A 24,702-nucleotide genomic window follows, 5' to 3' on the forward strand; every position below is an offset into this window, starting at 1 on the left:
GTCTCGGCTGGGGGACGCCTGAGCCGGCGCAGGGCTGCGGCGACACCGGGGACGGGGGACGCTGCCCTCCGACCGCGGCTGGAGGAACCACGCGAGGAGCTGGAGGTGTTTCGGTAGCCGCCGGCTCCTCACAGCTCAGTAGAGGCTGTGTAAAAGAAGCCCCCGCCGGCCGCAAACGGGGAGAAGCGCGGCACGGTCGCCGGAGGCAGAGCGGCGGCGGCGGGAGGCCGGATCTCGTTAAGCCGGCTGCTCCGCCGGGGCCGGGGAGCTCCCCTCGCTCCACCGGCCTTCCCCAGGCAAGTCTGCTGCTGCCGAAGCCCTTGGAGGGCGGGCGCGTCGGGCACCCAAGTTAAGTGGTGGCGCCGGCGCCGGCAGAGCTGACGGGGCTGCGATTTCGGGGAGATGCGAGCTCTGGGCGAGAGACACCCGGCCTCGCGCAACCGTTCTCGTTCACGGTTTAACCAAACCGGCGCCGTTCGTGAGACCTCGAGTCCTCAGGCGAGGCTCAGTTAGGTGGTCTCCTTTACGAGGAGCCTTTCCTCCATTTTAAACGCTCCTTGTCCCGCCTCCAACAGTTTTCTCCGGCCGGAGCTCTTTTGGGCGGGGAAACGGCTTTTTGCCCAGGGACAGGGGTCGGGGCGCACGCCTCCCGGCCCCGTCTCCTCCTTCCCGCAGCGGGAAGCTCGGCCCCGCTCCTGCGGCTCCCCCCGAGCTCGTCCCTTACCGGAGCCGGGAGCGTCCTGACTTTGAGCCCCTGCTCTAGTGTTTTTGTTTTACCTGTTGAACGAGTCACGGCTTCGTTAAGCACTCTCAGCTGATTTCTGTTAGAGAGACCGTTTTAGCTGCTACCGGGAAGAACAGCGGGCACCACTCCTCCTCCGCAGCCTGCGCCATGCTCACCATGAAAAGGTCAAACTCCTCTTCGTGCCGCGCAATCATCTGGTTGACCGTTTCGTCGTCGGGAACTTCGTCTTCTTCCTGCAAGATTTTAAATCCCCGATTCAATGGCGAGAGAAGGCGGCGCGGCAGTTCCTCCGCTCGGAGCACAGCACCGAACATCGTTACCATCCGACGCTTGTTCGGTCGCCCGTGAAAGATGTGTTTTTGGGCGGCCTCAGTCCAGTTTCTTAGCGGACACAGGTTATCCACGGTGCAAAGATCACCGTCAGAGCTGGCACGTGCGTTGGCAGTCTCAGCAGCAAGGCCGAGGATTGAATGGGCGTGGAGACTGAACAACCCCTCTCACCTTTAGAGGTGGTTCCTCCAACTCAGCGTTCAGGCACAGGGTTGAGGCAGTGTGGGGGAAGCTTGCACTGCCACTGCCGCTGCCCGCGCTGTATCTGTTCTGTGGATAAATAGAGGACTTCAGTCTCCAGGGCTGTCAATCCGGCACCTTTCACCGACGCTAAAAATTCACTTCAAATAGAAACAAGTGTTCATGCTCCTTTTTCCTTCTAGCCCCCACGCCCTTGGCCTCGAGGACGCACAGAGCAGTGGAGCAAAGCCAGCCACACGTTCGCCATTCGCGCTCTGGAGTAGGAGGAAGCTGCCTGCGCTGCCCCTTACCTCGTCCTGCTCCTCGTGCTCCAAGATAGCCTGGAGGAAGGCTCTTCGCTCGTGGCTCGAGGATTTCTGGTCAAACATGCCGGCTTGGATAACCTTCTGATCAACATTCAGCTTGTATTTGGCGGCGGCGAGGATCTTCTCCTCCACGCTGTTGACGGTGCAGAGCCGGAGAACGCGCACTTCGTTCTGCTGCCCGATGCGGTGCGCTCGGTCTTGCGCCTGCAGGTCCTGCCGGGGAAGCGCGCATCGTTTGCCGAGTGATTTACAGCCGGCTCCCGCCGAGATAAAACACGCTTTATCCTCTAAAACGCCTCGTGGGAGACGCTCTCAGCGATCCCTGAGGACTACGGTACGCTGGCAGGGAATTCAGTTAACGGAAACGATCGCTACCGCTGGCTGCTCGCTCCTTAGGAGACCGAGCGCGCGTAGGGAAAAAAATAACGACCGCGCGGACAATCGCAGCCGGAATTTGGGGACGGCGCTCTGCCTCTCGCCGTCCGTCACCGGGAGCGTGCCCGCGGGTCTCCGCCAGCACCGGGCCTTGAGGACGGCAGAGTTTCAGCGCCTCGACTCGTGCTGGGAGGAGGAAGGGCTCTCCGACCTCAGCGGCTGGCAGAGAAAATCGTTAAAGCTTTACTGCCAGCGCAATCGTTCCTTTCGCTGCAGCTGCTCTCGGCTTTTCCTCCAGCTGCCTCACCCGCCAGAACCAAGCCCCGCTCGCAGCCGGGAGGGCAAACGCCCGGGTTCTTGCGCAAGACCGCTGGCTCTCGTCCCGGGGACGCGGCTACGACACCGCGGCGGGCGGACGGAAACGGCAGCGTTTGGGCGGAGGGTCTTCGTCGTTGGGCTGGACCGCCAGCACCGGCTGCGCGTCCCGGCGAGGCGCTCACGCTCGAGAGCGAGCGCGGTGCTCTTCTAGGCACGCGAGAGAGATGGCGCGGACGGAGCCGTCTTCTCCATCCGTTTCGCTCGCTTTTTTTTGTTTGTTTTTGTTTGTTTGGTGTTTTTGGGTGGGTTGGTTGGTTTTTTGGTTTTTTTTTTACCTGGTGAGGGTTCCAGTCGCTGTCAAAGATAATCACAGTATCGGCAGACTGGAGGTTCAGACCCAGCCCGCCGGCCCGAGTGCTCAGCAAAAAAATGAAGTACTCGGAGCCCGGCTCATTGAACGTCTTTAACAACATGCCCCGGTCCTCCGCTTTAGTGGTTCCTAAAAACAGAGAGGAAGGGTTACTCCTGCCCCGGGCTACGCGCCGTCACGAGAGCCGCTGGGGCGGGAGGGCGAGGGGCTCCGCGGCGCGCGGAGGGGGCTGCCCGCCGTCCGCAGAGAGCGCCGGCGCTCGGAAGAGGCACTTCGGGTGCCGGGGCGCTGGCAGGCACCGCGCCGGCCGCCAGCAACGAGGGAGAGCCCGGCCGGGTGCGGGCGCACGTCCCGTGAAAGGACGCCGCCGCGGCAGGGCGCGTGCGGCCCAGCGTGAGGCGGGGCCGGGGGGGGCCTGCGGCCGCTTTTGGTAGAAAGACTTGAGAAAAAGGGCAAAAGGGAGAGGAGCGGCTAAAGCGGGCGGGGGCTGCTGGCCTGATCTGGCGTCTGGGCTGTCCGCGAGCGGATCGTAAGATCTCCCAGGGCTCAGGACAACGCGGCTGGTTTTAAGGCGGCGTTTTTGGGCCGGGGTCGTTACACGAGGTTGGCAGCAGCGGGAGACCGAGCTCAGCGATACGTGAGGGTCTCTCCCAGCCCGTCCTCCCCCCAACCATCCTCCTTCCGCTCTCTTTAGAGAAACGCAGCTCCGGGAACCACACACGGGCTCCGCACAAACCCAGGGAGAGCTGGGGATGCTCCGGGCGTGAGCTGAGCTCCCCCTGCTTCACAGGGAAGCCTTAGAGATGCTCGTGGTGTGTCAGTGCCGCGGCTCCGGCTGCGCCGGGGCGAGTTACCGCCCGGCTCTGAGCGGGAAGGGACGGGCGAGGTGCCGGCCACGAGCACGCCGCCGCGCGAACACCCATCCCCCGCTGGAAGTCGTTAAAGGTTGCGAGCGAACGGCTCCGAGAGACCGACGGCAAGGGAGAAACCGTGGTTTAAGTAACTGCTGCGGTCTCGTTCTGCACCTCGTTTTGTCAGCAGCTTAGCGCTCCTCTGGGACGGTCGAGGCTTTGGAGTCGGCACCGCTCTTTGCTGGCAAAGAGGGTTCGGGTCTGCACAGAATTCAGCAGCCCCACGGCTTCGCGGGCGTCTTTGCAGGGGTTCAGTGGTTTATTCCAACCGACAACGGCGAACTGACTTTCCTCGTTCTACTAGATGAGATCTGTGCCCCCACTAAGCTGCACGCCCTCCGACTTAAACCTGGAACCCAGCTAATTAATTATTGTATTATTCTAATGACGTTAGAGGCCACCTGGCCCTTAACAGCATCCTTCAGGGTTCCAGCATTAAACAGTAGATCGGCTGAATTTAAAAATGAAAACTGCGACCGAAGCAGCAGCCGACGACCACGTATAAAGCCAAAGGCTGCGCTTTATATCTTTTATATCCTGCATCCTGCGAGGTTTATTGCTTTAATCCGCATCCTGCAAGCAGGGTTAATTGCTTTACGAGGTGCTGTTCGTTCCAGACGCGTTTCCCTTGCGAGAGACGCCGGGTGGGTGAACCCGTAGGATCTTACCTCACTGCTCGGCCCCACGCGAGGGGTTTATCCTCACCACGAGCCGTAAGTAACCGAGGGGCGGCTGCCGTCCCCGCGCGTCAGAGGCACTCACCGTCCAGCCTGAGGTATTTGAATCCGCGATAAGCAAAATAATCTTCCATGATGGTCATGAGGGAGGTCATCTGGCAGAAGAGCAGCACCTTGTGGTTGGTGGCTCGCAGTTTGGGGAGAATTCTGTCGAGGAGCTCAAATTTGCCCGAGGCACGGTACAGATCCAGTCTGGGAGGGAAGAGAAGAGGGAAATAAGGATTTGACGCTAAAAACACAGCGTCCCCCTCGCGTAAGGATTGTCGGTGCTCACGACAGTATCGCCAGCTCGTTTACCACGCGCTGATAAACCGTTTCACACGGAAAAGACGCAAATACCCCCACTTGCTCTAACTCTAAAACGCCCTACTTACCCTTGCACGATGCCTCCCGTGAACCCCAAGTGCTCGGAAAAGGACTCCTGCGATCAGAAAGAGAAAACGTCGTCAGAAACCGTCCTCGCATGCAAATAAATCCAACAAAGTCCTGGAACCGCCCTAAAAAGAGAACTGGCCCTCGGGGCCGGGCAGGGAGGACCGGTGACGGCAGAGATCCCGCTCCCGCAGCGCCTCGGGAAGCAGGCGCAGGAACGGAGCGATTTTAAAAGGTCTGCCTGCTCTTTTTGGGCGATATGGCTTCTCCGAGCTCGCTTCAACGGATTTCGGACCGTTTTGGGTGGCCAAAAGGAGCGTTTCGAAGGAAGCCCGAGGGGCGCAGAGCCGCGCTGGGGGCTGACGCTCGGCTGGCCGAGCGGCCAGGTGGTTAACGCTCGGTCCGTGCCGCAGCCACGAGGGCCGTTTGGTTTATCCCCGTTGAGGAGGGGGAGGGAACGGTTTTTCTACGTTTCCAGAGAGCGCGGGATGGCCGCGCGTGCCAGCCCCGAGCCCACGTTACCTCTATGTGCTGAAACATGTAGGGGTGGTTACAGATCTTCCGCAGCTGCATGATCGTGTTCATTAGGGTTTTCGTACCGCCTTTACCCTGCGCGAACGAGACGGGAAATTAGAAACGTGAATGTGAGTTCCCCGACTGCGGTAGCTATCCGGGTGTCCCTGAGGAACGTTCTGGGAATATTTAGATGGGGGTTCGCAGCCCCGAGGCTTCGGCGCCGCCCAGATCTCGCTGGAGCTGCGTCTAGAGGCACTGGACCCGCAGCCAGGCTCCCCCCGGTTAGCGAGGGGAGAAGTTCAAGGTTTTAATAGAGATGTTAAAGTCACCTTGAGGAGCGTAAGGAGCCAGAGAGCCCGCGGCTCTGGGGGAGCGGAGCTGAAGAACAAGCTGTTTTTCACCTCCAGCTTTTAGTTCAGACCAAAATGGCTTTTTAATTTTTTTTTTTTTTTTCCCTAATTAATTTGACTTTCTGATCCCTTGGAAAAGCAAGTCAGCGGCCTCCGTGGGTGGATTACACCCACCACAATCCCCACGGCTCGCCTGGGGGGTTCGCGCTGGGGCCGAGCTCGACCCACGCCCCTGCGGCAGCCCACCCCCCTGCGCGGGGCCTCGGCCCGCCGGGGACAGAACGGACACCCCCATCCCCGGAGGAGTTTCCAGCCCCGTTCCCACCACGGAGCAACGCGCCAAAAAGCAGGGACTGGGGTGGCCAGACCTTTTTGTCCTTCTCGGAGCCGTCGGTGAGCAGCACCCCCTTGGCCTGCATGTGCCTGTAGAGGACCCGCTGCAGGGCGGACATGTCACACTTGATCACGTACTCCACCTGCAAGGACCGAGGAGAGGTTAATTCCCGAGGAGATGCGAGCAGCACCTCCAAACCCTGAGACGGGATCCTTGGGCCTCCAAAACCCTAGAGACGGGATCCTTGGACCTCCAAAACCCTAGAGACGGGATCCTTGGGCCTCCAAAACCCTGAGACGGGATCCTTGGGCCTCCAAAACCCTGAGAGACGGGATCCTTGGGCCTCCAAAACCCTGGAGACGGGATCCTTGGGCCTCCAAAACCCTGAGAGACGGGATCCTTGGGCCTCCAAAACCCTGAGAGACGGGATCCTTGGGCCTCCAAAACCCTAGAGACGGGATCCTTGGGCCTCCAAAACCCTGAGACGGGATCCTTGGGCCTCCAAAACCCTGAGACGGGATCCTTGGGCCTCCAAAACCCTAGAGACGGGATCCTTGGGCCTCCAAAACCCCGAGACGGGATCCTTGGGCCTCCAAAACCCTGAGAGACGGGATCCTTGGGCCTCCAAAACCCTGAGAGACGGGATCCTTGGGCCTCCAAAACCCTGAGAGACGGGATCCTTGGGCCTCCAAAGCCCGAGAGACGGGATCCTTGGGCCTCCAAAACCCGGAGACGGGATCCTTGGGCCTCCAAAACCCTAAAGACGGGATCCTTGGGCCTCCAAAACCCTAGAGACGGGATCCTTGGGCCTCCAAAACCCTAGAGACGGGATCCTTGGGCCTCCAAAACCCAGAGACGGGATCCTTGGGCCTCCAAAACCCGGAGACGGGATCCTTGGGCCTCCAAAACCCTAGAGACGGGATCCTTGGGCCTCCAAAACCCTAGAGACGGGATCCTTGGGCCTCCAAAACCCTAGAGACGGGATCCTTGGGCCTCCAAAACCCTGAGACGGGATCCTTGGGCCTCCAAAACCCTGAGAGACGGGATCCTTGGGCCTCCAAAACCCTAGAGACGGGATCCTTGGGCCTCCAAAACCCTAGAGACGGGATCCTTGGGCCTCCAAAACCCTAGAGACGGGATCCTTGGGCCTCCAAAACCCTGAGACGGGATCCTTGGGCCTCCAAAACCCTAGAGACGGGATCGTTGGGCCTCCAAAACCCTAGAGACGGGATCGTTGGGCCTCCAAAACCCTAGAGACGGGATCCTTGGGCCTCCAAAACCCTGAGACGGGATCCTTGGGCCTCCAAAACCCTGAGAGACGGGATCCTTGGGCCTCCAAACCCCTGAGACGGGATCCTTGGGCCTCCAAACCCCTGAGACGGGATCCTTGGGCCTCCAAAACCCTAGAGACGGGATCCTTGGGCCTCCAAAACCCTAGAGACGGGATCCTTGGGCCTCCAAAACCCTAGAGACGGGATCCTTGGGCCTCCAAAACCCTGAGACGGGATCCTTGGGCCTCCAAAACCCTAGAGACGGGATCCTTGGGCCTCCAAAACCCTAGAGACGGGATCCTTGGGCCTCCAAAACCCTAGAGACGGGATCCTTGGGCCTCCAAAACCCTAGAGACGGGATCCCTGGGCCTCCAAAACCCTAGAGACGGGATCCTTGGGCCTCCAAAACCCTGAGACGGGATCCTTGGGCCTCCAAAACCCTAGAGACGGGATCCTTGGGCCTCCAAAACCGTAGAGACGGGATCGTTGGGCCTCCAAAACCCTAGAGACGGGATCGTTGGGCCTCCAAAACCCTGAGAGATGGGATCCTTGGGCCTCCAAACCCCTGAGACGGGATCCTTGGGCCTCCAAACCCCTGAGACGGGATCCTTGGGCCTCCAAAACCCTAGAGACGGGATCCTTGGGCCTCCAAAACCCTAGAGACGGGATCCTTGGGCCTCCAAAACCCTAGAGACGGGATCCTTGGGCCTCCAAAACCCTAGAGACGGGATCCTTGGGCCTCCAAAACCCTAGAGACGGGATCCTTGGGCCTCCAAAACCCTAGAGACGGGATCCTTGGACCTCCAAAACCCTGAGAGACGGGATCCTTGGACCTCCAAAACCCTAGAGACGGGATCCTTGGACCTCCAAAACCCTAGAGACGGGATCCTTGGGCCTCCAAAACCCTGAGAGACGGGATCCTTGGGCCTCCAAAACCCTAGAGACGGGATCCTTGGGCCTCCAAAACCCTAGAGACGGGATCCTTGGGCCTCCAAAACCCTGAGAGACGGGATCCTTGGGCCTCCAAACCCCTGAGAGACGGGATCCTTGGGCCTCCAAACCCCTGAGAGACGGGATCCTTGGGCCTCCAAACCCCTGAGACGGGATCCTTGGGCCTCCAAAACCCGAGAGACGGGATCCTTGGGCCTCCAAAACCCGAGAGACGGGATCCCTGGGCCTCCAAAACCCTAGAGACGGGATCCTTGGGCCTCCAAAACCCTAGAGACGGGATCCTTGGGCCTCCAAAACCCCGAGACGGGATCCTTGGGCCTCCAAAACCCGAGAGACGGGATCCTTGGGCCTCCAAAGCCCGAGAGACGGGATCCTTGGGCCTCCAAAACCCGAGAGACGGGATCCTTGGGCCTCCAAAACCCTAGAGACGGGATCCTTGGGCCTCCAAAACCCTGAGACGGGATCCTTGGGCCTCCAAAACCCTAGAGACGGGATCCTTGGGCCTCCAAAACCCTGAGACGGGATCCTTGGGCCTCCAAAACCCGAGAGACGGGATCCTTGGGCCTCCAAAGCCCTGAGACGGGATCCTTGGGCCTCCAAAACCCTAGAGACGGGATCCTTGGGCCTCCAAAACCCTAGAGACGGGATCCTTGGGCCTCCAAAGCCCTGAGACGGGATCCTTGGGCCTCCAAAACCCTAGAGACGGGATCCTTGGGCCTCCAAAACCCTGAGACGGGATCCTTGGGCCTCCAAAACCCTGAGACGGGATCCTTGGGCCTCCAAAACCCTAGAGACGGGATCCCTGGGCCTCCAAAACCCTAGAGACGGGATCCCTGGGCCTCCAAAACCCAGAGACGGGATCCTTGAGCCTCCAAAACCCTAGAGACGGGATCCTTGGGCCTCCAAAACCCTAGAGACGGGATCCTTGGGCCTCCAAAGCCCTGAGACGGGATCCTTGGGCCTCCAAAACCCTAGAGACGGGATCCTTGGGCCTCCAAAACCCTAGAGACGGGATCCTTGGGCCTCCAAAACCCTGAGACGGGATCCTTGGGCCTCCAAAACCCTAGAGACGGGATCCTTGGGCCTCCAAAACCCTAGAGACGGGATCCTTGGGCCTCCAAAGCCCTGAGACGGGATCCTTGGGCCTCCAAAACCCTGAGACGGGATCCCTGGGCCTCCAAAACCCTAGAGACGGGATCCCTGGGCCTCCAAAACCCTAGAGACGGGATCCCTGGGCCTCCAAAACCCTAGAGACGGGATCCTTGGGCCTCCAAAACCCTAGAGACGGGATCCTTGGGCCTCCAAAGCCCTAGAGACGGGATCCTTGGGCCTCCAAAACCCTGAGACGGGATCCTTGGGCCTCCAAAACCCTGAGACGGGATCCCTGGGCCTCCAAAACCCTAGAGACGGGATCCCTGGGCCTCCAAAACCCTAGAGACGGGATCCCTGGGCCTCCAAAACCCTAGAGACGGGATCCTTGGGCCTCCAAAGCCCTAGAGACGGGATCCTTGGGCCTCCAAAGCCCTGAGACGGGATCCTTGGGCCTCCAAAACCCTAGAGACGGGATCCTTGGGCCTCCAAAACCCTGAGACGGGATCCTTGGGCCTCCAAAACCCAGAGACGGGATCCTTGGGCCTCCAAAACCCTAGAGACGGGATCCTTGGGCCTCCAAAACCCAGAGACGGGATCCTTGGGCCTCCAAAACCCTGGAGACGGGATCCTTGGGCCTCCAAAACCCTGGAGACGGGATCCTTGGGCCTCCAAAACCCTGAGACGGGATCCTTGGGCCTCCAAAACCCTGAGACGGGATCCTTGGGCCTCCAAACCCCTGAGACGGGATCCTTGGGCCTCCAAACCCCTGAGAGACGGGATCCTTGGGCCTCCAAACCCCTAGAGACGGGATCCTTGGGCCTCCAAAACCCTGAGACGGGATCCTTGGGCCTCCAAACCCCTGAGAGACGGGATCCTTGGGCCTCCAAACCCCTGAGAGACGGGATCCTTGGGCCTCCAAACCCCTGAGAGACGGGATCCTTGGGCCTCCAAACCCCTGAGAGACGGGATCCTTGGGCCTCCAAACCCCTGAGACGGGATCCTTGGGCCTCCAAAACCCGAGAGACGGGATCCTTGGGCCTCCAAAACCCGAGAGACGGGATCCCTGGGCCTCCAAAACCCTAGAGACGGGATCCTTGGGCCTCCAAAACCCTAGAGACGGGATCCTTGGGCCTCCAAAACCCCGAGACGGGATCCTTGGGCCTCCAAAACCCGAGAGACGGGATCCTTGGGCCTCCAAAGCCCGAGAGACGGGATCCTTGGGCCTCCAAAGCCCGAGAGACGGGATCCTTGGGCCTCCAAAACCCTAGAGACGGGATCCTTGGGCCTCCAAAACCCTGAGACGGGATCCTTGGGCCTCCAAAACCCTAGAGACGGGATCCTTGGGCCTCCAAAACCCTGAGACGGGATCCTTGGGCCTCCAAAACCCGAGAGACGGGATCCTTGGGCCTCCAAAGCCCTGAGACGGGATCCTTGGGCCTCCAAAACCCTAGAGACGGGATTCCTTGGGCCTCCAAAACCCTAGAGACGGGATCCTTGGGCCTCCAAAGCCCTGAGACGGGATCCTTGGGCCTCCAAAACCCTAGAGACGGGATCCTTGGGCCTCCAAAACCCTGAGACGGGATCCTTGGGCCTCCAAAACCCTGAGACGGGATCCTTGGGCCTCCAAAACCCTAGAGACGGGATCCCTGGGCCTCCAAAACCCTAGAGACGGGATCCCTGGGCCTCCAAAACCCAGAGACGGGATCCTTGAGCCTCCAAAACCCTAGAGACGGGATCCTTGGGCCTCCAAAACCCTAGAGACGGGATCCTTGGGCCTCCAAAGCCCTGAGACGGGATCCTTGGGCCTCCAAAACCCTAGAGACGGGATCCTTGGGCCTCCAAAACCCTAGAGACGGGATCCTTGGGCCTCCAAAACCCTGAGACGGGATCCTTGGGCCTCCAAAACCCTAGAGACGGGATCCTTGGGCCTCCAAAACCCTAGAGACGGGATCCTTGGGCCTCCAAAGCCCTGAGACGGGATCCTTGGGCCTCCAAAACCCTGAGACGGGATCCCTGGGCCTCCAAAACCCTAGAGACGGGATCCCTGGGCCTCCAAAACCCTAGAGACGGGATCCCTGGGCCTCCAAAACCCTAGAGACGGGATCCTTGGGCCTCCAAAACCCTAGAGACGGGATCCTTGGGCCTCCAAAGCCCTAGAGACGGGATCCTTGGGCCTCCAAAACCCTGAGACGGGATCCTTGGGCCTCCAAAACCCTGAGACGGGATCCCTGGGCCTCCAAAACCCTAGAGACGGGATCCCTGGGCCTCCAAAACCCTAGAGACGGGATCCCTGGGCCTCCAAAACCCTAGAGACGGGATCCTTGGGCCTCCAAAGCCCTAGAGACGGGATCCTTGGGCCTCCAAAGCCCTGAGACGGGATCCTTGGGCCTCCAAAACCCTAGAGACGGGATCCTTGGGCCTCCAAAACCCTGAGACGGGATCCTTGGGCCTCCAAAACCCAGAGACGGGATCCTTGGGCCTCCAAAACCCTAGAGACGGGATCCTTGGGCCTCCAAAACCCAGAGACGGGATCCTTGGGCCTCCAAAACCCTGGAGACGGGATCCTTGGGCCTCCAAAACCCTGGAGACGGGATCCTTGGGCCTCCAAAACCCTGAGACGGGATCCTTGGGCCTCCAAAACCCTGAGACGGGATCCTTGGGCCTCCAAACCCCTGAGACGGGATCCTTGGGCCTCCAAACCCCTGAGAGACGGGATCCTTGGGCCTCCAAACCCCTAGAGACGGGATCCTTGGGCCTCCAAAACCCTGAGACGGGATCCTTGGGCCTCCAAAACCCTGAGACGGGATCCTTGGGCCTCCAAAACCCTAGAGACGGGATCCTTGGGCCTCCAAAACCCTAGAGACGGGATCCTTGGGCCTCCAAAACCCTAGAGACGCGATCCTTGGGCCTCCAAAACCCTAGAGACGGGATCCCTGGGCCTCCAAAACCCTAGAGACGGGATCCTTGGGCCTCCAAAACCCCGAGACGGGATCCTTGGGCCTCCAAAACCCTAGAGACGGGATCCTTGGGCCTCCAAAACCCTGAGACGGGATCCTTGGGCCTCCAAAACCCAGAGACGGGATCCTTGGGCCTCCAAAACCCTAGAGACGGGATCCTTGGGCCTCCAAAACCCAGAGACGGGATCCTTGGGCCTCCAAAACCCTGGAGACGGGATCCTTGGGCCTCCAAAACCCTGGAGACGGGATCCTTGGGCCTCCAAAACCCTGAGACGGGATCCTTGGGCCTCCAAAACCCTGAGACGGGATCCTTGGGCCTCCAAACCCCTGAGACGGGATCCTTGGGCCTCCAAACCCCTGAGAGACGGGATCCTTGGGCCTCCAAACCCCTAGAGACGGGATCCTTGGGCCTCCAAAACCCTGAGACGGGATCCTTGGGCCTCCAAAACCCTGAGACGGGATCCTTGGGCCTCCAAAACCCTAGAGACGGGATCCTTGGGCCTCCAAAACCCTAGAGACGGGATCCTTGGGCCTCCAAAACCCTAGAGACGCGATCCTTGGGCCTCCAAAACCCTAGAGACGGGATCCCTGGGCCTCCAAAACCCTAGAGACGGGATCCTTGGGCCTCCAAAACCCCGAGACGGGATCCTTGGGCCTCCAAAACCCTAGAGACGCGATCCTTGGGCCTCCAAAACCCTAGAGACGGGATCCCTGGGCCTCCAAAACCCTAGAGACGGGATCCTTGGGCCTCCAAAACCCTAGAGACGGGATCCTTGGGCCTCCAAAACCCCAGAGACGCGATCCTTGGGCCTCCAAAACCCTGAGACGGGATCCTTGGGCCTCCAAAACCCAGAGACGGGATCCTTGGGCCTCCAAAACCCTAGAGACGGGATCCTTGGGCCTCCAAAACCCGAGAGACGGGATCCTTGGGCCTCCAAAACCCTAGAGACGGGATCCTTGGGCCTCCAAACCCCTGAGACGGGATCCTTGGGCCTCCAAAACCCTGAGACGGGATCCTTGGGCCTCCAAAACCCTAGAGACAGGATCCTTGGGCCTCCAAAACCCAGAGACGGGATCCTTGGGCCTCCAAAACCCGAGAGACGGGATCCTTGGGCCTCCAAAACCCGAGAGACGGGATCCTTGGGCCTCCAAAACCCGAGAGACGGGATCCTTGGGCCTCCAAAACCCGAGAGACGGGATCCTTGGGCCTCCAAAACCCTAGAGACGGGATCCTTGGGCCTCCAAAACCCTGAAACGGGATCCTTGGGCCTCCAAAACCCTAGAGACGGGATCCTTGGGCCTCCAAAACCCTAGAGACGGGATCCTTGGGCCTCCAAAACCCGGAGACGGGATCCTTGGGCCTCCAAAACCCCGAGACGGGATCCTTGGGCCTCCAAAACCCCAGAGACGGGATCCCTGGGCCTCCAAAACCCTGAGACGGGATCCTTGGGCCTCCAAAACCCTGAGACGGGATCCCTGGGCCTCCAAAACCCTAGAGACGGGATCCCTGGGCCTCCAAAACCCTGGAGACGGGATCCTTGGGCCTCCAAAACCCTAGAGACGGGATCCTTGGGCCTCCAAAACCCTGAGACGGGATCCTTGGGCCTCCAAAACCCTGAGACGGGATCCTTGGAACTCCAAAACCCTAGAGACGGGATCCTTGGGCCTCCAAAACCCTAGAGACGGGATCCTTGGGCCTCCAAAACCCCGATCCTTGAGAAGCGTGGCACAAATTCATCCACTTCTAAAGCCCGTGGAGACCCTGCGTCCCCCGATCTCGGATGAATCCACCCAGCCACCTCTTCATGGAGCTGAATAAAGCTCCACAAGCACACCCAGATGGGGGAAGAGCTGGACAGCTTCTCCCGGCCGTTACCTTTTCGGGCAGCTGCGCTTCTACTTCCTTCTTCAGCCTCCGCAGCAGGAAGGGGCGCAGCACTTTGTGCAAACGCCGAATGATCAGGATGGTTTCTTCTTCGTTCAGGTCCACCTGCGTCACCGGGAAAGGGAACCGTTACACACGGACGCCTGGAAGTTCCCTTCCTCAGCGTCCCTCAACGGCGGCAAGATTCCCAGGGACAGGGTAAAGCACAGCGACGCATCGCTCTGCGTGCGACGCAACTGGGATACCGAAAGTCTCTTTGATGCAATCATCGCAATCTGAGGTTTCTGCACTGATTTTTTTCCTAAGTTCGGGCTCAATTATCTTCCCCCGGCTGCCTGATAAGCTGCTCTGCAAAATCTCAGCTGCTGCGACTCAACAGGCGTCACTTCAAACAGCTCCAGAGCCAGGAACGGCACCGACAGCAGCTTCACGGTCTGAGAACTACACTAGCAAGAGCCCAACCGGCTTCTCCCACCGACGCTCAGATATCTCAGCGATGGGAGAACCATCTACCCACCCTCATTTCCAGTACGCTCCGTATCTTCCAGCCTTCCAGTAAAACCCATCCCAAAGAAATTACATTTTACAGGTGCTCTGCACCTTGCCAGTGGAAATTAAGAGATTTTTGGGAGCGTTTACAAACACAAACTACCCAAAACGCCCGGCGGCTGACGGCAGCCCTGACTCCTCCAGCTGCAACCCGGCTCCCCGCCGTACCTTTTCTCCCGTCATGGCAAAAGGAGCGTTAAACCACTGCTCGAAGGTGCTACAGCTCTTGAAGATGGTCGGCAGGAGGAAATTGAGCAGGGCCCACAGCTCCGGGAGCTTGTTTTGCAACGGGGTTCCCGTCAGCAGCAAACGACGCGGAGCCACGTAGTGCGTGTTGAGGACCTGGGTGAGCTTGCAGTGGTGGTTCTTCATCCTGTGGCCCTCGTCCACGATCATGTACTTCCAGCGGATCTGCGGGGAGAAGGGAGGTGTGGGCAAGGGACGGCGGCTCTCTCCACCGCAGCCACGACTGGAGAATCCCACCAACAACCCTCGGGTCTCCGGAGGTGCCCAGGAGAGATCCAAGCTAGCCGGGATGGAGGAAACCCGCTCCGACTTCTCCTGAGGTCCTGCTTGGGAGCTGCTGCCATCAGGAGCGCTTTGTGTCTCTGGTCAGAGACGGACACGGAAGGAGTGGGGAAAAAGGAAGAACGCTAACGCCAAAGAGCTGACAGAGACCGCTGCCAGCTTTGGGGAATTTCAGTATTTCCTGAGATTTTTGGCCATTAATCAAACCGTGTTTCTCTCTCCACAATACAAAGGGAGAAGAGAAGACGGTTCCCTCGGAAGCCTTGCCGAGGTAAGACACATCGGCTTCAACGCATCCTACGGTCCAGGCAGACCCCGGACACCGAGCGGTGCTGCAGAACGCATTCCGAGGGAGATTAAACCCGTTAAACGCAGGGGTTTGACTGGGCGCGCTGTCTGCGTGCTTTCGAATCGGCACAACCTTTCCAACCCAGGGGAAGCCTCGACATTTGATCTTCACCCTGTGGCTGCTGGCTAAGCACGGGCAAAACCCTCCTCGGAAGGGCAATGACGATCTTGTAGGGGTTCTAATAAATATTCATCGTCCTACGAATTGCTTTATTAAAAGGGGAAAAAAATAATATTTGCTGTATCACAGGATATGCAGCCAAAAATAACCAGAAAGCTACATCAGCTCTAGCTGCTGAGGGTAAGCAGCAGCTCCTCGCCTCCTGCCACGTGACGACAAAAGACTCCAGAGATAAAAATCTCACTTAGGGCGGCAGGGTTTTTCTGACAGGGACTGTCTCGGTGACGTCTGCGCAGCACCCGCCAGGACGGGCGATCCTCCCGCCGCAGCCCAAATAACACCGGAGAGGGAGCTGCTGTTGCCTGCTGCGGGCAGGACTCACCTTGGCCAGGATGTGCTTGTCTTTGATGATGTACTCGTAAGTAGTCAGCAAGACGTTGAATTTCCCGCTTCGGAGCTGAGGTACGAATGCCCGTCTTGCTGCTGGAGAGCCCTGGAGAAAGAATATCAAACAGAAACGTTAAAGCAGAGCGTGATTTCCAGGAGAAAAGAGGTGGTGGGAGAAGTTATTATCCACATTGTTCCAGTTACAGAAGGGCAGCGAGAACATTTGTGCCGACGGTAGCAGCTGGATTCCTTCTGTCGTTAAGGAATGAAAAACAAATGTGGATTTCATTGATTTAGCGCCAGGAAGCGTCCCAGCTTCCTTGGGATAATGGAAATATTGTTAGACTGGAAGGAGGAAAAGGCAAACTGGCATCCAAGGAATCCTCACGAAACGAGCGGCCAAAGGAGCCCGGTAGGTGTAAAAATAACGCCGGTACTTGCCTTGTACGAGACCTTCACCACAGAAGGAGCCCATTTGTCAAACTCATACGCCCAATTCGACAGAGTTCTGGAAAAAAAAGAAGGAGAAACGGTAAAACTGGCCCTTGCGCAACGGGGAATCACACCGCGGGGGCCCGGAGCCGGCACCGACGCCCGGCCAAGCGTTTTCCGTGCTGCGCAGGGCCGGGAGGGGTGATGAATTCAGGCAGCGCACTTACGAGAGAGGTACTATGATGAGGAAGGGTCCGTTGATCCGTTTGTGCTCCATGAGGTATGTGATTAAAGCGATGGTCTGGATGGTTTTGCCCAGACCCATTTCATCTGCCAGGATGCCGTTCAGGTTGTTGTTGTACAAGGACACCAGCCACTCCAAACCTTTGATCTACGGGGGGAAAGGAGGGATCAAAAAAAACCCAAAAAATCAGACGGCAGACAGAGGAGTCGCCTGTCAGACCTGCTAACGACCTGCGCGCTCCACCCCCCATCCCATGCATTATGTAGCTGAACGCACTATTAAAGACCTCATGTTAATTATTTAAAGCCAGCCACTGGCATTAATGTATTCCTCTCCTCTCAGGACCACGGACACACGCAGAGACCGGACGTTCTTTGTTTTAAGCAGCCAGCGAGCCTGGCTCGTTATCTCGCAGACGCGCTGGCTCTGCCCTCAGCTCCCGTTTCTTGCTACCAGGAGCGTCTCGGCACAGCCGAAACCTCCCGGCAGCGCCGCCAGAAACGGCGTGGACACGCACGGCACGGCCGTACGGTACGGCAGGCGTTCCCTCCCGCAGCCTCTCACCTGGTACTGCTTGAGGACGCCGTTGACCATCAGCGTGGACTGCTTGTCCACCCGCTCGGTGACGGCGTGGGCCACGGCATAGTACGACTGCAGGCCCCTCGCCAGAGCCTGAGACACCCCGTACTCATCATCAACGTCTTGCTTAGCGTTCCTGGGGGGGAAATGGAAAAAAAAATGGAGATAAGAAAGGTGATCCCTTTGGAGATACAGGTCAAGAATCTCCTGGGCAGCCCCATCAGTCCCGGGGTGGTTAATTTTCCCAATATGTGGCAAATTAGGTCTCATTTTGGAAAGACCAGGAGCAGAACAAATACCGCCCACCGAATTTCGCTCCTTTGAGACAAAGCACAGGAGCTTCACAAAAGCGACTCCGAAACCGAAGAGAGCACGCCACGAGAGCGGGTGAAGAGGCAGGGCTCACTCGATAATGTGTCTGGCGTCCACTTCTGAGACATCGTCGCTGTCTGGATCGGGGATCTTCTTCTTCTCCTCCACAGGCAGGGCAGGCTGAGCAGGCTGCGGTTGCTCCTCTTCCTCCTCCTGCCAGGAGACACAAAGCGCACCCTTCTGAGCACAAAGCCGCTTATTTTCGTTTATACAATGGAAACGGCAGCAAAACCTGCTCAGCCGCGCCCAGGAGTGACCCAGCCTGGGGACAACGAGGGCTCTGAAAACCCCAGGGTTTCAGGAGCTCGCAGACCAAGACTCTGCCCGCACGGCCGCAGCCGCTAACGAAGGCAGAGGCTACCAGAAGCAGAGTCTCACGCTGTTTGCTTCTGAATGTCTAAAGAGTGAGGGGAGAAGTACTTGGGAAGAAAACCGGGCAGCTAACGAACCGAGCTCGCCATCTCCCTGCTGCCCCTCGCTTTCTTTGCGTGGGTTTTTTTGGTTTATTCTAAGTACACGTATTTGAGCTGACGGACACAGATCTGTGCTGGAAGGAGTAATTGTTGAGATGAGCTTAGTGCGGTACCTACGGCTGTTTCCTGTTCTCTCAAAAATATTTAAAATATGGAAGCGTAAGGGAGACTGGTGGTATTTCTCCTTACCTCCTCCTCCTCTTCTGACCCACTTTCTTCACTGTCAGATCTCGGAGCTACTTCATATCTAATTAAATACAAACATTAATATTTAATTGCAAGTCTGCTACCAACAGCACTCTCTACACAGCACGAGATCAGCATGGTTCTAGAAACCCTTGCATTAAAACTCGGATTTTGTTATCAGTATTAGCATTTTTTTTTTTTTTTTTAAATAAAATGCTTATTCATTTATTTTTCCCCTCACTTAGTTCCAGTTTTCACACACGCCCTCGGGAAAGCGCGTGAGCCCGAGAGCCTGCGTCCGGGACCACCCACCAACCCTTTCCCACACCATTTTAGAGGCCGCGTAGAGGGAGGCTGATGAAATCTTTCCTTCCCGCTCCGCAGCCCCACTGCTTCCAGCTCCCTGCGCTTCCCGAGGTTTGGGCCCCGGCCAAGCGCTTTCCTCCCCGCCCATCCAGCCCCGAACGGCGACCCCGAGCCCCGCGAACACACGATCCCAGCGCGCGGCCGGAGCTCCCCGTTCCCCTTCGAGCTCCGGCGTGCCCGCGGATCAGAGGCACGGGGTCCCGGAGGAAATCTCCCACCGTCGCCTCCCCGGGACTTACCCGGGGTTCATCTCCAGCCAGGCTTCCAGCTGGCCCGCCTTCGGGGCGTCGGTGCCGGTGAGGATCTTGCCGCTCTCCACGTGGATCACTTTGACAGGGAGGTCGCTCATTTGGCTGGTCTCGTCCAGCGGCTGAGGAATCAAAAGTCAGGCTGCGGGTCAGTATTTTGCTTTTTCTGCCTCGAAACAGAGCTTGCGTTTACATCAGCATCTAGCGCTGCGACCAAACCCGCCCCAGGACCACCGCAACAACCGCTGGGAGGAACAAAATGCCCGACTGCTTGGAATACCACGTCACCAGAGGACAGGAAAGCTCGAAAGCTGATGAGATTTAACGTTTTCCTTTGAAAAATGAATGTAGACATAAAGAATCTTTGTGTGGGAAGGCACGTTCAGATGCCAAACTTCATTCACACAGGAACAATTAATTTGAAAGATCACTCAAACGCTCTTCTGCTCGCGAGCGGGGTTTGCAAAGCGCCGAGCACGCGAAGTTCGACGCAGAGGGTTGATGCCGGCGCATCGCCGGGGCCGCTCGCGCGTGCGGAGTTACGGATCCCAACCCGACCGACCTGCCCAAGCTCGGAAGCGCTGGGGAGGAAACCAAGCCCTCCCCTGCGGCAGGTCTAGAGCCTGCCCGCGGAAACGATTCCCGTCGACGATGGGCAGAGAGATCTCTCTTTCCATGCCGGTGTAAGTTCTATTTTAGGAGATCTCAATTTAGCCGCCCGCTGCCTTAGATCTCATCATCGTAGTCGGCCTTGCAGCGGGGAGGATTGCACCGGGCCTTTTCAGCAAGGCTGACGTTTCCGACCCTACTTGGCACGGCATAAAATAAGATTATTGGGCTTACTTCGCCATCTGGTCCGATCGCCGGCGTCTGCCCTTCCGCGTTCTCTGCCTTCTGAAAGAGGAGGAAGATGGTTGTTAGCGGCCCAGCGCCGAAGGAAACGACAAAACCGGCGCCTCCGCGCAGCCGTCGTTCCAGCTCCCCAGGAAGCTTCGCTTTCAACTCACCTTCTTTTTCTTTTTCTTCTTCTTCTCCTTGGCCACCTGGGCGGCCTTGTGCTGCCGCACCAGCTCCGTCAGGTTGGCCACGTACTCGTCCGTCTGCTGCAGCAGGTAGGCCAAGCGCTTGTCCTTCTTCTGGTCGATGAGCTTGCGGTATCCTTCCTCATCCTCGGCCTAGGGAAAGGAGGATCGTTAACGCCCCGCTAAGCGAGACGAGCCCTCTGTGCACACCCTGAACACGTAACGGCTCGTCACACACACGCGACGTATCGCGCGCGCGCGTACAAACCGCTCCCCGTGCTGCTGCTTACCATCAAACGGCGCATTCTCTCCTTCTCGATCCTCTCGTTTTCCTTCTTCTGCTCGCGCTCCGTGTTGGCGTGGTAGGTAGCCACCGCCTTGGTCAGCTTTTGAATTTTGCCTGTGACGGAGCGGTGGTATTCCTTGAAATCTTTAGCGTGCTGGAGAATGCTGTTGAGGTATTCCTGCGGGGGAACGGAAACGGCAAACGGGCAGCGTCAGGACTCGTGCACTTAGGTGGTCTGTTAATGCATCCAACGGCATCAACTAAGTGAGATTGACTCCTCTTGTATTTAATAGAACAGAACATTTTGGTTGGAAGGGACCTACAACCATCACCTAGCCCGAACAGCGATCACCTAGCCCGAACAGCGATCACCTAGCCCGAACAGCGATCACCTAGCCCGAAGAGGATCTTTCTCTAATCCCCTAAAAACCAGGGAATTCCCTAAAAAAGTTCAGCCCGGCCAACTCCAGCCCCTGAAAACGGCACGTGCAGCACGTCGCAGCTGACCTGGTGCTTCTGCCTGCGTTTCCGTTCTTGCTCAATCTTCTGCTGCTTCTCCAGCTTCTCGGTGATGCGAGCCTCGCGCAGGGACTGCCGCTTGCTGCGCTTGTACGCCTTGGCGTTCAGGGCCGTTTCCAAGGCCGTGTCTCGCCTCATGCACACCACGACCTCCTGACGCAGCTTTTTGGAGAGATTCAGATAAAAAAAAAAAAAATAAAGGGGAATTAATTCCACGGACGATGCTGCAAAATATAACAACGGCGCGAGTTTGGTGCCGCCCGCAGCTCCCACGCACAGCGAGTCAATAAACGGGATTTCCTTCGCCTGACAACTTACCTGTCGCTGAAAATTAAGCAGCCTTAGTGCTTTAAGTTCAATGGTAGCTTTGGTTCTCAGGTCACCAGCCAGGGAGCCAGGAAGGTTTTCCAGCTCTTGGATTCTGTGAGCAATGCGAGCTTGCAGCCTGTAGAGGAAGGAGACGGGATTTCACGGCAGGCAGGGACCAGCACAACGAATTCCCTTCCGCTGCTCTCCTGACGAGACGCGACCGAGTACCGCTCCGCTCCGCGGAGGCCTTATCTCAAGCGAGACGGAGGCTCCTGGCAGCTGAGCGGCTGCTCGCCGGCTGGAGTTTTAACTCTGTTTTAATCGATCGGCACGGCAGAGACGCTCCCCCCCCGCAGACAGGCACCCCCGGTCCCTAATAAAATGTCAGTGGTGACGAGCCCTGGAAAGCAGGAGGGACGAGATTTCGGGAGGTGCCTTGAGAAGCTCCAAGGAAAACGTACACCCCCTTGTCCCTCCAGATCTCTGCACGTTAATAAGAGGTAAAACAGGCCGGGGAATCGTCAAGGAACGCCGCAAGAGGACGAAAGTACCGGCGGTGTGAGGAAAGCCAAGAGCGAGCCGCTCCAGACCCCGGAGCACGGCACAGCCCCTACCTGTACTCCCTCTCCTGCAGGATTTCCACCGGATCGAGTCCTCTGGGTTTCTGGATGGGCGTGATCCGGTTCTGCTTCTGGTGGAGCTGCACCATGGGGGCCGGCTGGGCCGGCTGCCCGGGAGACTGCGTCTGGGGCGGCATGACGGGCGAGGCCGCGGGGGGCACCGCCGGCGGGGCTGGCGAGGGCCGGCCGGTGGGCTGGGGAGGAATCAGTTTTTGAGGTGTGCTAGTGGGGGCTGCAGCATTCGCCATTGGTCCTGGGGGGGAAAAACAACAACAAACCCACAGCGCTGTCAAGCGGCGAGGAAAAAAAAATACCCCGAGTTCCCTCCCTGCGCGCGAAGCCCGACTTGGGCGCAGCTCAGCGGCTTCCCTCTCGCCTCTCTGCCCCACCATAAATTTAGGGGCAAATAAACCCGAGGATGGGGGGTTTAAGCAAATAAACGCCCAGGTGAGGCCGTTAAACGTTGAGCGGCCGGCTCAGAAAGCACAGACGGAGCCTCATAAAGCTCGAGCGGAAGGAGACGCGGGTTAGGCCAGCTCTTCAGGCAGCTCGGTCGCCATTTACAGGATTTTAACCAGGAATCTCCAAGCTCCTTCCACCGCGGCGGCACGGAGCACCGACGGCGGGCTTTCCCCCCGCCCCGGCGCATCGCTTCGTTAACCACCAGCCCCTAACGAGCTCACGGTTCTGTGTCACGGTTTAAGGCAGGTTTGCTGCCGGGTCTCACCTTCCGGCCAGGGCTTGGGGGGGCCGCCGGGGGGTTGCCCAGGCATTCCTGGGGGAACTCCTGAGGGTCCGGGAGGGGGCATGTTAGGCCCTCCTATACCTGCAGAAGAGCCAAATAAAAGGCAGAAAGGGAAAAAGGGGGAAAAAAAAGAAGAAAAAAACCCACATTAAGACGTTGATCTTTGCGTGCGCTTACCAGGAGCTTATCCTTCCGCTTAGGAGAGCCTGAGCGGCAGGTACGCCTTTTTGGAAGCGCATAACCCCCCCAGCGTGCCCCCCACCCATCAGAGACGGCGCCGGAGGGACGAATCAGCCCTCCCACAGCCCAAACCGCCCGGAGTCGTCTCTCCGCCTCGCTGCTTCGACAGCAGATAAATCTTGTCCCAGCCCCTGGCAAGTTAACGGCCCCAAATCAGACGAGCTACGAGCAAATGGAAAACCCAAATGGGGCGACACCGGGGCAGCGCTGAAGGACAAAATTGTGCCAAACCGGGGCGATGGGTGGATCCAGTCTCCCTGGAGGTATTTAACAGCCGTGTGGATGAGGCGTGGGGGACGTGGTGTGGTGGGCACGGGGGGGTTGGGTTGGCGGTTGGACTCGATGATCTCAGAGGTCTTTTCCAACCTTAACGATTCTACGATTCTATGAAACCGGGCTTAAAACATCCTCCCGCCAGCAACCGACGGCGAAGGGACGGCGCTCACCGTGAGGTCTGTTATAGTTTGGAGGCGTCGGTCCCGGTCCAGGCCCTTGCACTGGTCCTTGCACTGGTCCTGTCCCGGAGACGGAAGGCGGAGGTAGCGTCGGCATTTGCTGCTGCATCCCGGGCATGGGTCGCTTCCCCTGCACCGCCATTTGAAGGTGGTCAGGGAGAGGCTGGCCCCTGGCCAGCATCTTGTAGGCCATGATCTGGGCTCTCAGCTGGTGCAGCTGGTTCTGGTTAAAAGGGGTGGGACCCCGGTTCTGCTGCCCCAGAGCTTGGGGATCGGTACCGTCCAAGGGGACTCCTCCGGGGCCCGAGGACATCTGAGGGCCGGAGGACGGACCGTTAGCCGGAACGGGACTGGAGGCGTGCTCGGAACCGCCGAGCGGAGAAGGGTAACCTGGAGGGAGAGAGCCAGTTAGAGGGGAGCAAGGCAGCGAAGGGGATGGAAGACTGAATCAAAAGAAAAAAACTACAGAAAACTTTTCCTCCCCAGCGGAGCCCGCACCTGCGTTAAACCTGGAAACCCCGGGAGCGCTAAATCCTTCCCAAAATCCACGATTTGAAGCAAGCAAAGCTCCTGGATGGGAGCAGCCGCGTGGGAAGGGTGCGCTCGGCGTACGAGGCCACACCGATCTCGGCCCAGAGCAGGGACAGGCGGTCGGCCCTTCTCCCCGTTTGACCTTCTCGTGCGATTCTTTGCTCGTTTTCATGACTATCCTAACGGACACCCCGTGTACGTGTAAATAGAAGAGGGAAGCAAACAGCCACGGATACTCTGGGAGCTCCGGTCTGATCCACAGCCCCATCCCCAGGAAAATAAGATTTATTTTTCTTAAAGAAACCAACCTTGAGAGTGTTGGTCCATCGGGCTCGGAGGAGGACCCATTCCCGCGTGCCCGCCGGGCCGCATTCCCATCCCTTTCATCTGGCTGTAGCGAGGATCGTCGGTTATTCCCTTCTCATGCATGGAGTCCATGGGCTGCAGGAGAAAAGCAACACCCCAAAATCAAAGACCTGGCTACACCGTTCCCGGAGAGAGAGGAAAGCCGAGCACAGGCGGCTGCGCCGCGCGACACCGGCTGCGCGGCGGCGAGACGTGCTCCGAAGGCAGCGAGGATTCGCCGCTCGCAGCGTGCGCGCCCAGAAGCTACCAACAACCTGCTCAAAATTTTCCCTATTTGCTGGCAAAATAGCGTATGCCACAGCGAACCACCCGCATTAAATGGTGGGGAGGGGAATAAGCACAAAGGGATGCTCAGAGAAACTTGGAATTGCTTAAACGCGTTGCCTGGGTGGTTTTTCCCCAGGTCTTTCAGCTGATCGTGCTGAAGATGAGCGAAAAAAATGAGAAAAAGGGGGTTTAGATGACAAAATAAAACAAAAACCCCAAACGCTTTGATGGTAGAAACGGAAAGGGAGAAGGAGGCTCGTTTCCTCTTCCCGACAAGAGAAACCTTTATTAGACGTTTCGCTCTCCTTCCTTATTTAGGAATTAAACTCCTCAGCCCCCACTGGCAATCCCGAAGCGAGCTGAAGAGACGGCTGCGACGCCCTGACGTTTGTGGTAAGCAAATCGCATGAACTCAGCTCTGAAATAAATCGTTAACTTCTCAGACTTGCCGTCTCAAGAGAAATACGATGCAAAAGCATCCAAAAACCA

At 58.3% G+C, this 24,702-nt stretch overlaps 2 protein-coding genes across 3 annotated transcripts in view; both read right to left on the reverse strand.

Moving 5' to 3' along the window:
• Positions 1–545, reverse strand: part of LOC142073856 (far upstream element-binding protein 2-like) — a 2,900-nt gene extending 2,355 nt beyond the window's left edge. The window contains 1 exon segment of the mRNA XM_075134080.1: positions 528–545. Within this exon segment, the coding sequence (XP_074990181.1) occupies positions 528–545 (18 nt within the window).
• A 33-nt stretch (positions 546–578) lies between these two features.
• Positions 579–24,702, reverse strand: part of SMARCA4 (SWI/SNF related BAF chromatin remodeling complex subunit ATPase 4) — a 32,110-nt gene continuing 7,986 nt past the window's right edge. The window contains exons 4-30 of one of the 2 annotated variants that reach the window (XM_075134209.1): positions 23,889–24,021; positions 23,041–23,439; positions 22,337–22,435; positions 21,604–21,862; positions 20,999–21,125; positions 20,669–20,842; positions 20,166–20,339; positions 19,861–20,028; positions 19,697–19,747; positions 18,845–18,975; positions 18,243–18,300; positions 17,615–17,733; positions 17,194–17,344; positions 16,613–16,776; positions 16,395–16,461; positions 15,949–16,059; positions 14,738–14,980; positions 14,012–14,125; positions 5,899–6,006; positions 5,187–5,273; positions 4,667–4,713; positions 4,318–4,484; positions 2,610–2,773; positions 1,567–1,794; positions 1,247–1,345; positions 901–978; positions 579–821 (exon numbers count right to left, since the gene is read on the reverse strand). In XM_075134209.1, coding sequence (XP_074990310.1) covers positions 801–821; positions 901–978; positions 1,247–1,345; positions 1,567–1,794; positions 2,610–2,773; positions 4,318–4,484; positions 4,667–4,713; positions 5,187–5,273; positions 5,899–6,006; positions 14,012–14,125; positions 14,738–14,980; positions 15,949–16,059; positions 16,395–16,461; positions 16,613–16,776; positions 17,194–17,344; positions 17,615–17,733; positions 18,243–18,300; positions 18,845–18,975; positions 19,697–19,747; positions 19,861–20,028; positions 20,166–20,339; positions 20,669–20,842; positions 20,999–21,125; positions 21,604–21,862; positions 22,337–22,435; positions 23,041–23,439; positions 23,889–24,021 — 3,741 coding nt within the window. In that variant the 3' untranslated portion in view covers positions 579–800. Of the gene's footprint in view, positions 979–1,246; positions 1,346–1,566; positions 1,795–2,609; positions 2,774–4,317; positions 4,485–4,666; positions 4,714–5,186; positions 5,274–5,898; positions 6,007–14,011; positions 14,126–14,737; positions 14,981–15,948; positions 16,060–16,394; positions 16,462–16,612; positions 16,777–17,193; positions 17,345–17,614; positions 17,734–18,242; positions 18,301–18,844; positions 18,976–19,696; positions 19,748–19,860; positions 20,029–20,165; positions 20,340–20,668; positions 20,843–20,998; positions 21,126–21,603; positions 21,863–22,336; positions 22,436–23,040; positions 23,440–23,888; positions 24,022–24,702 lie in introns of both variants that reach the window. The other variant, XM_075134208.1, reaches the window with a different exon arrangement.

Source organism: Calonectris borealis, chromosome 31 (genome assembly GCF_964195595.1).
Source record: "Calonectris borealis chromosome 31, bCalBor7.hap1.2, whole genome shotgun sequence".
In the NCBI taxonomy this organism is placed as follows: Eukaryota; Metazoa; Chordata; class Aves; order Procellariiformes; family Procellariidae; genus Calonectris; species Calonectris borealis.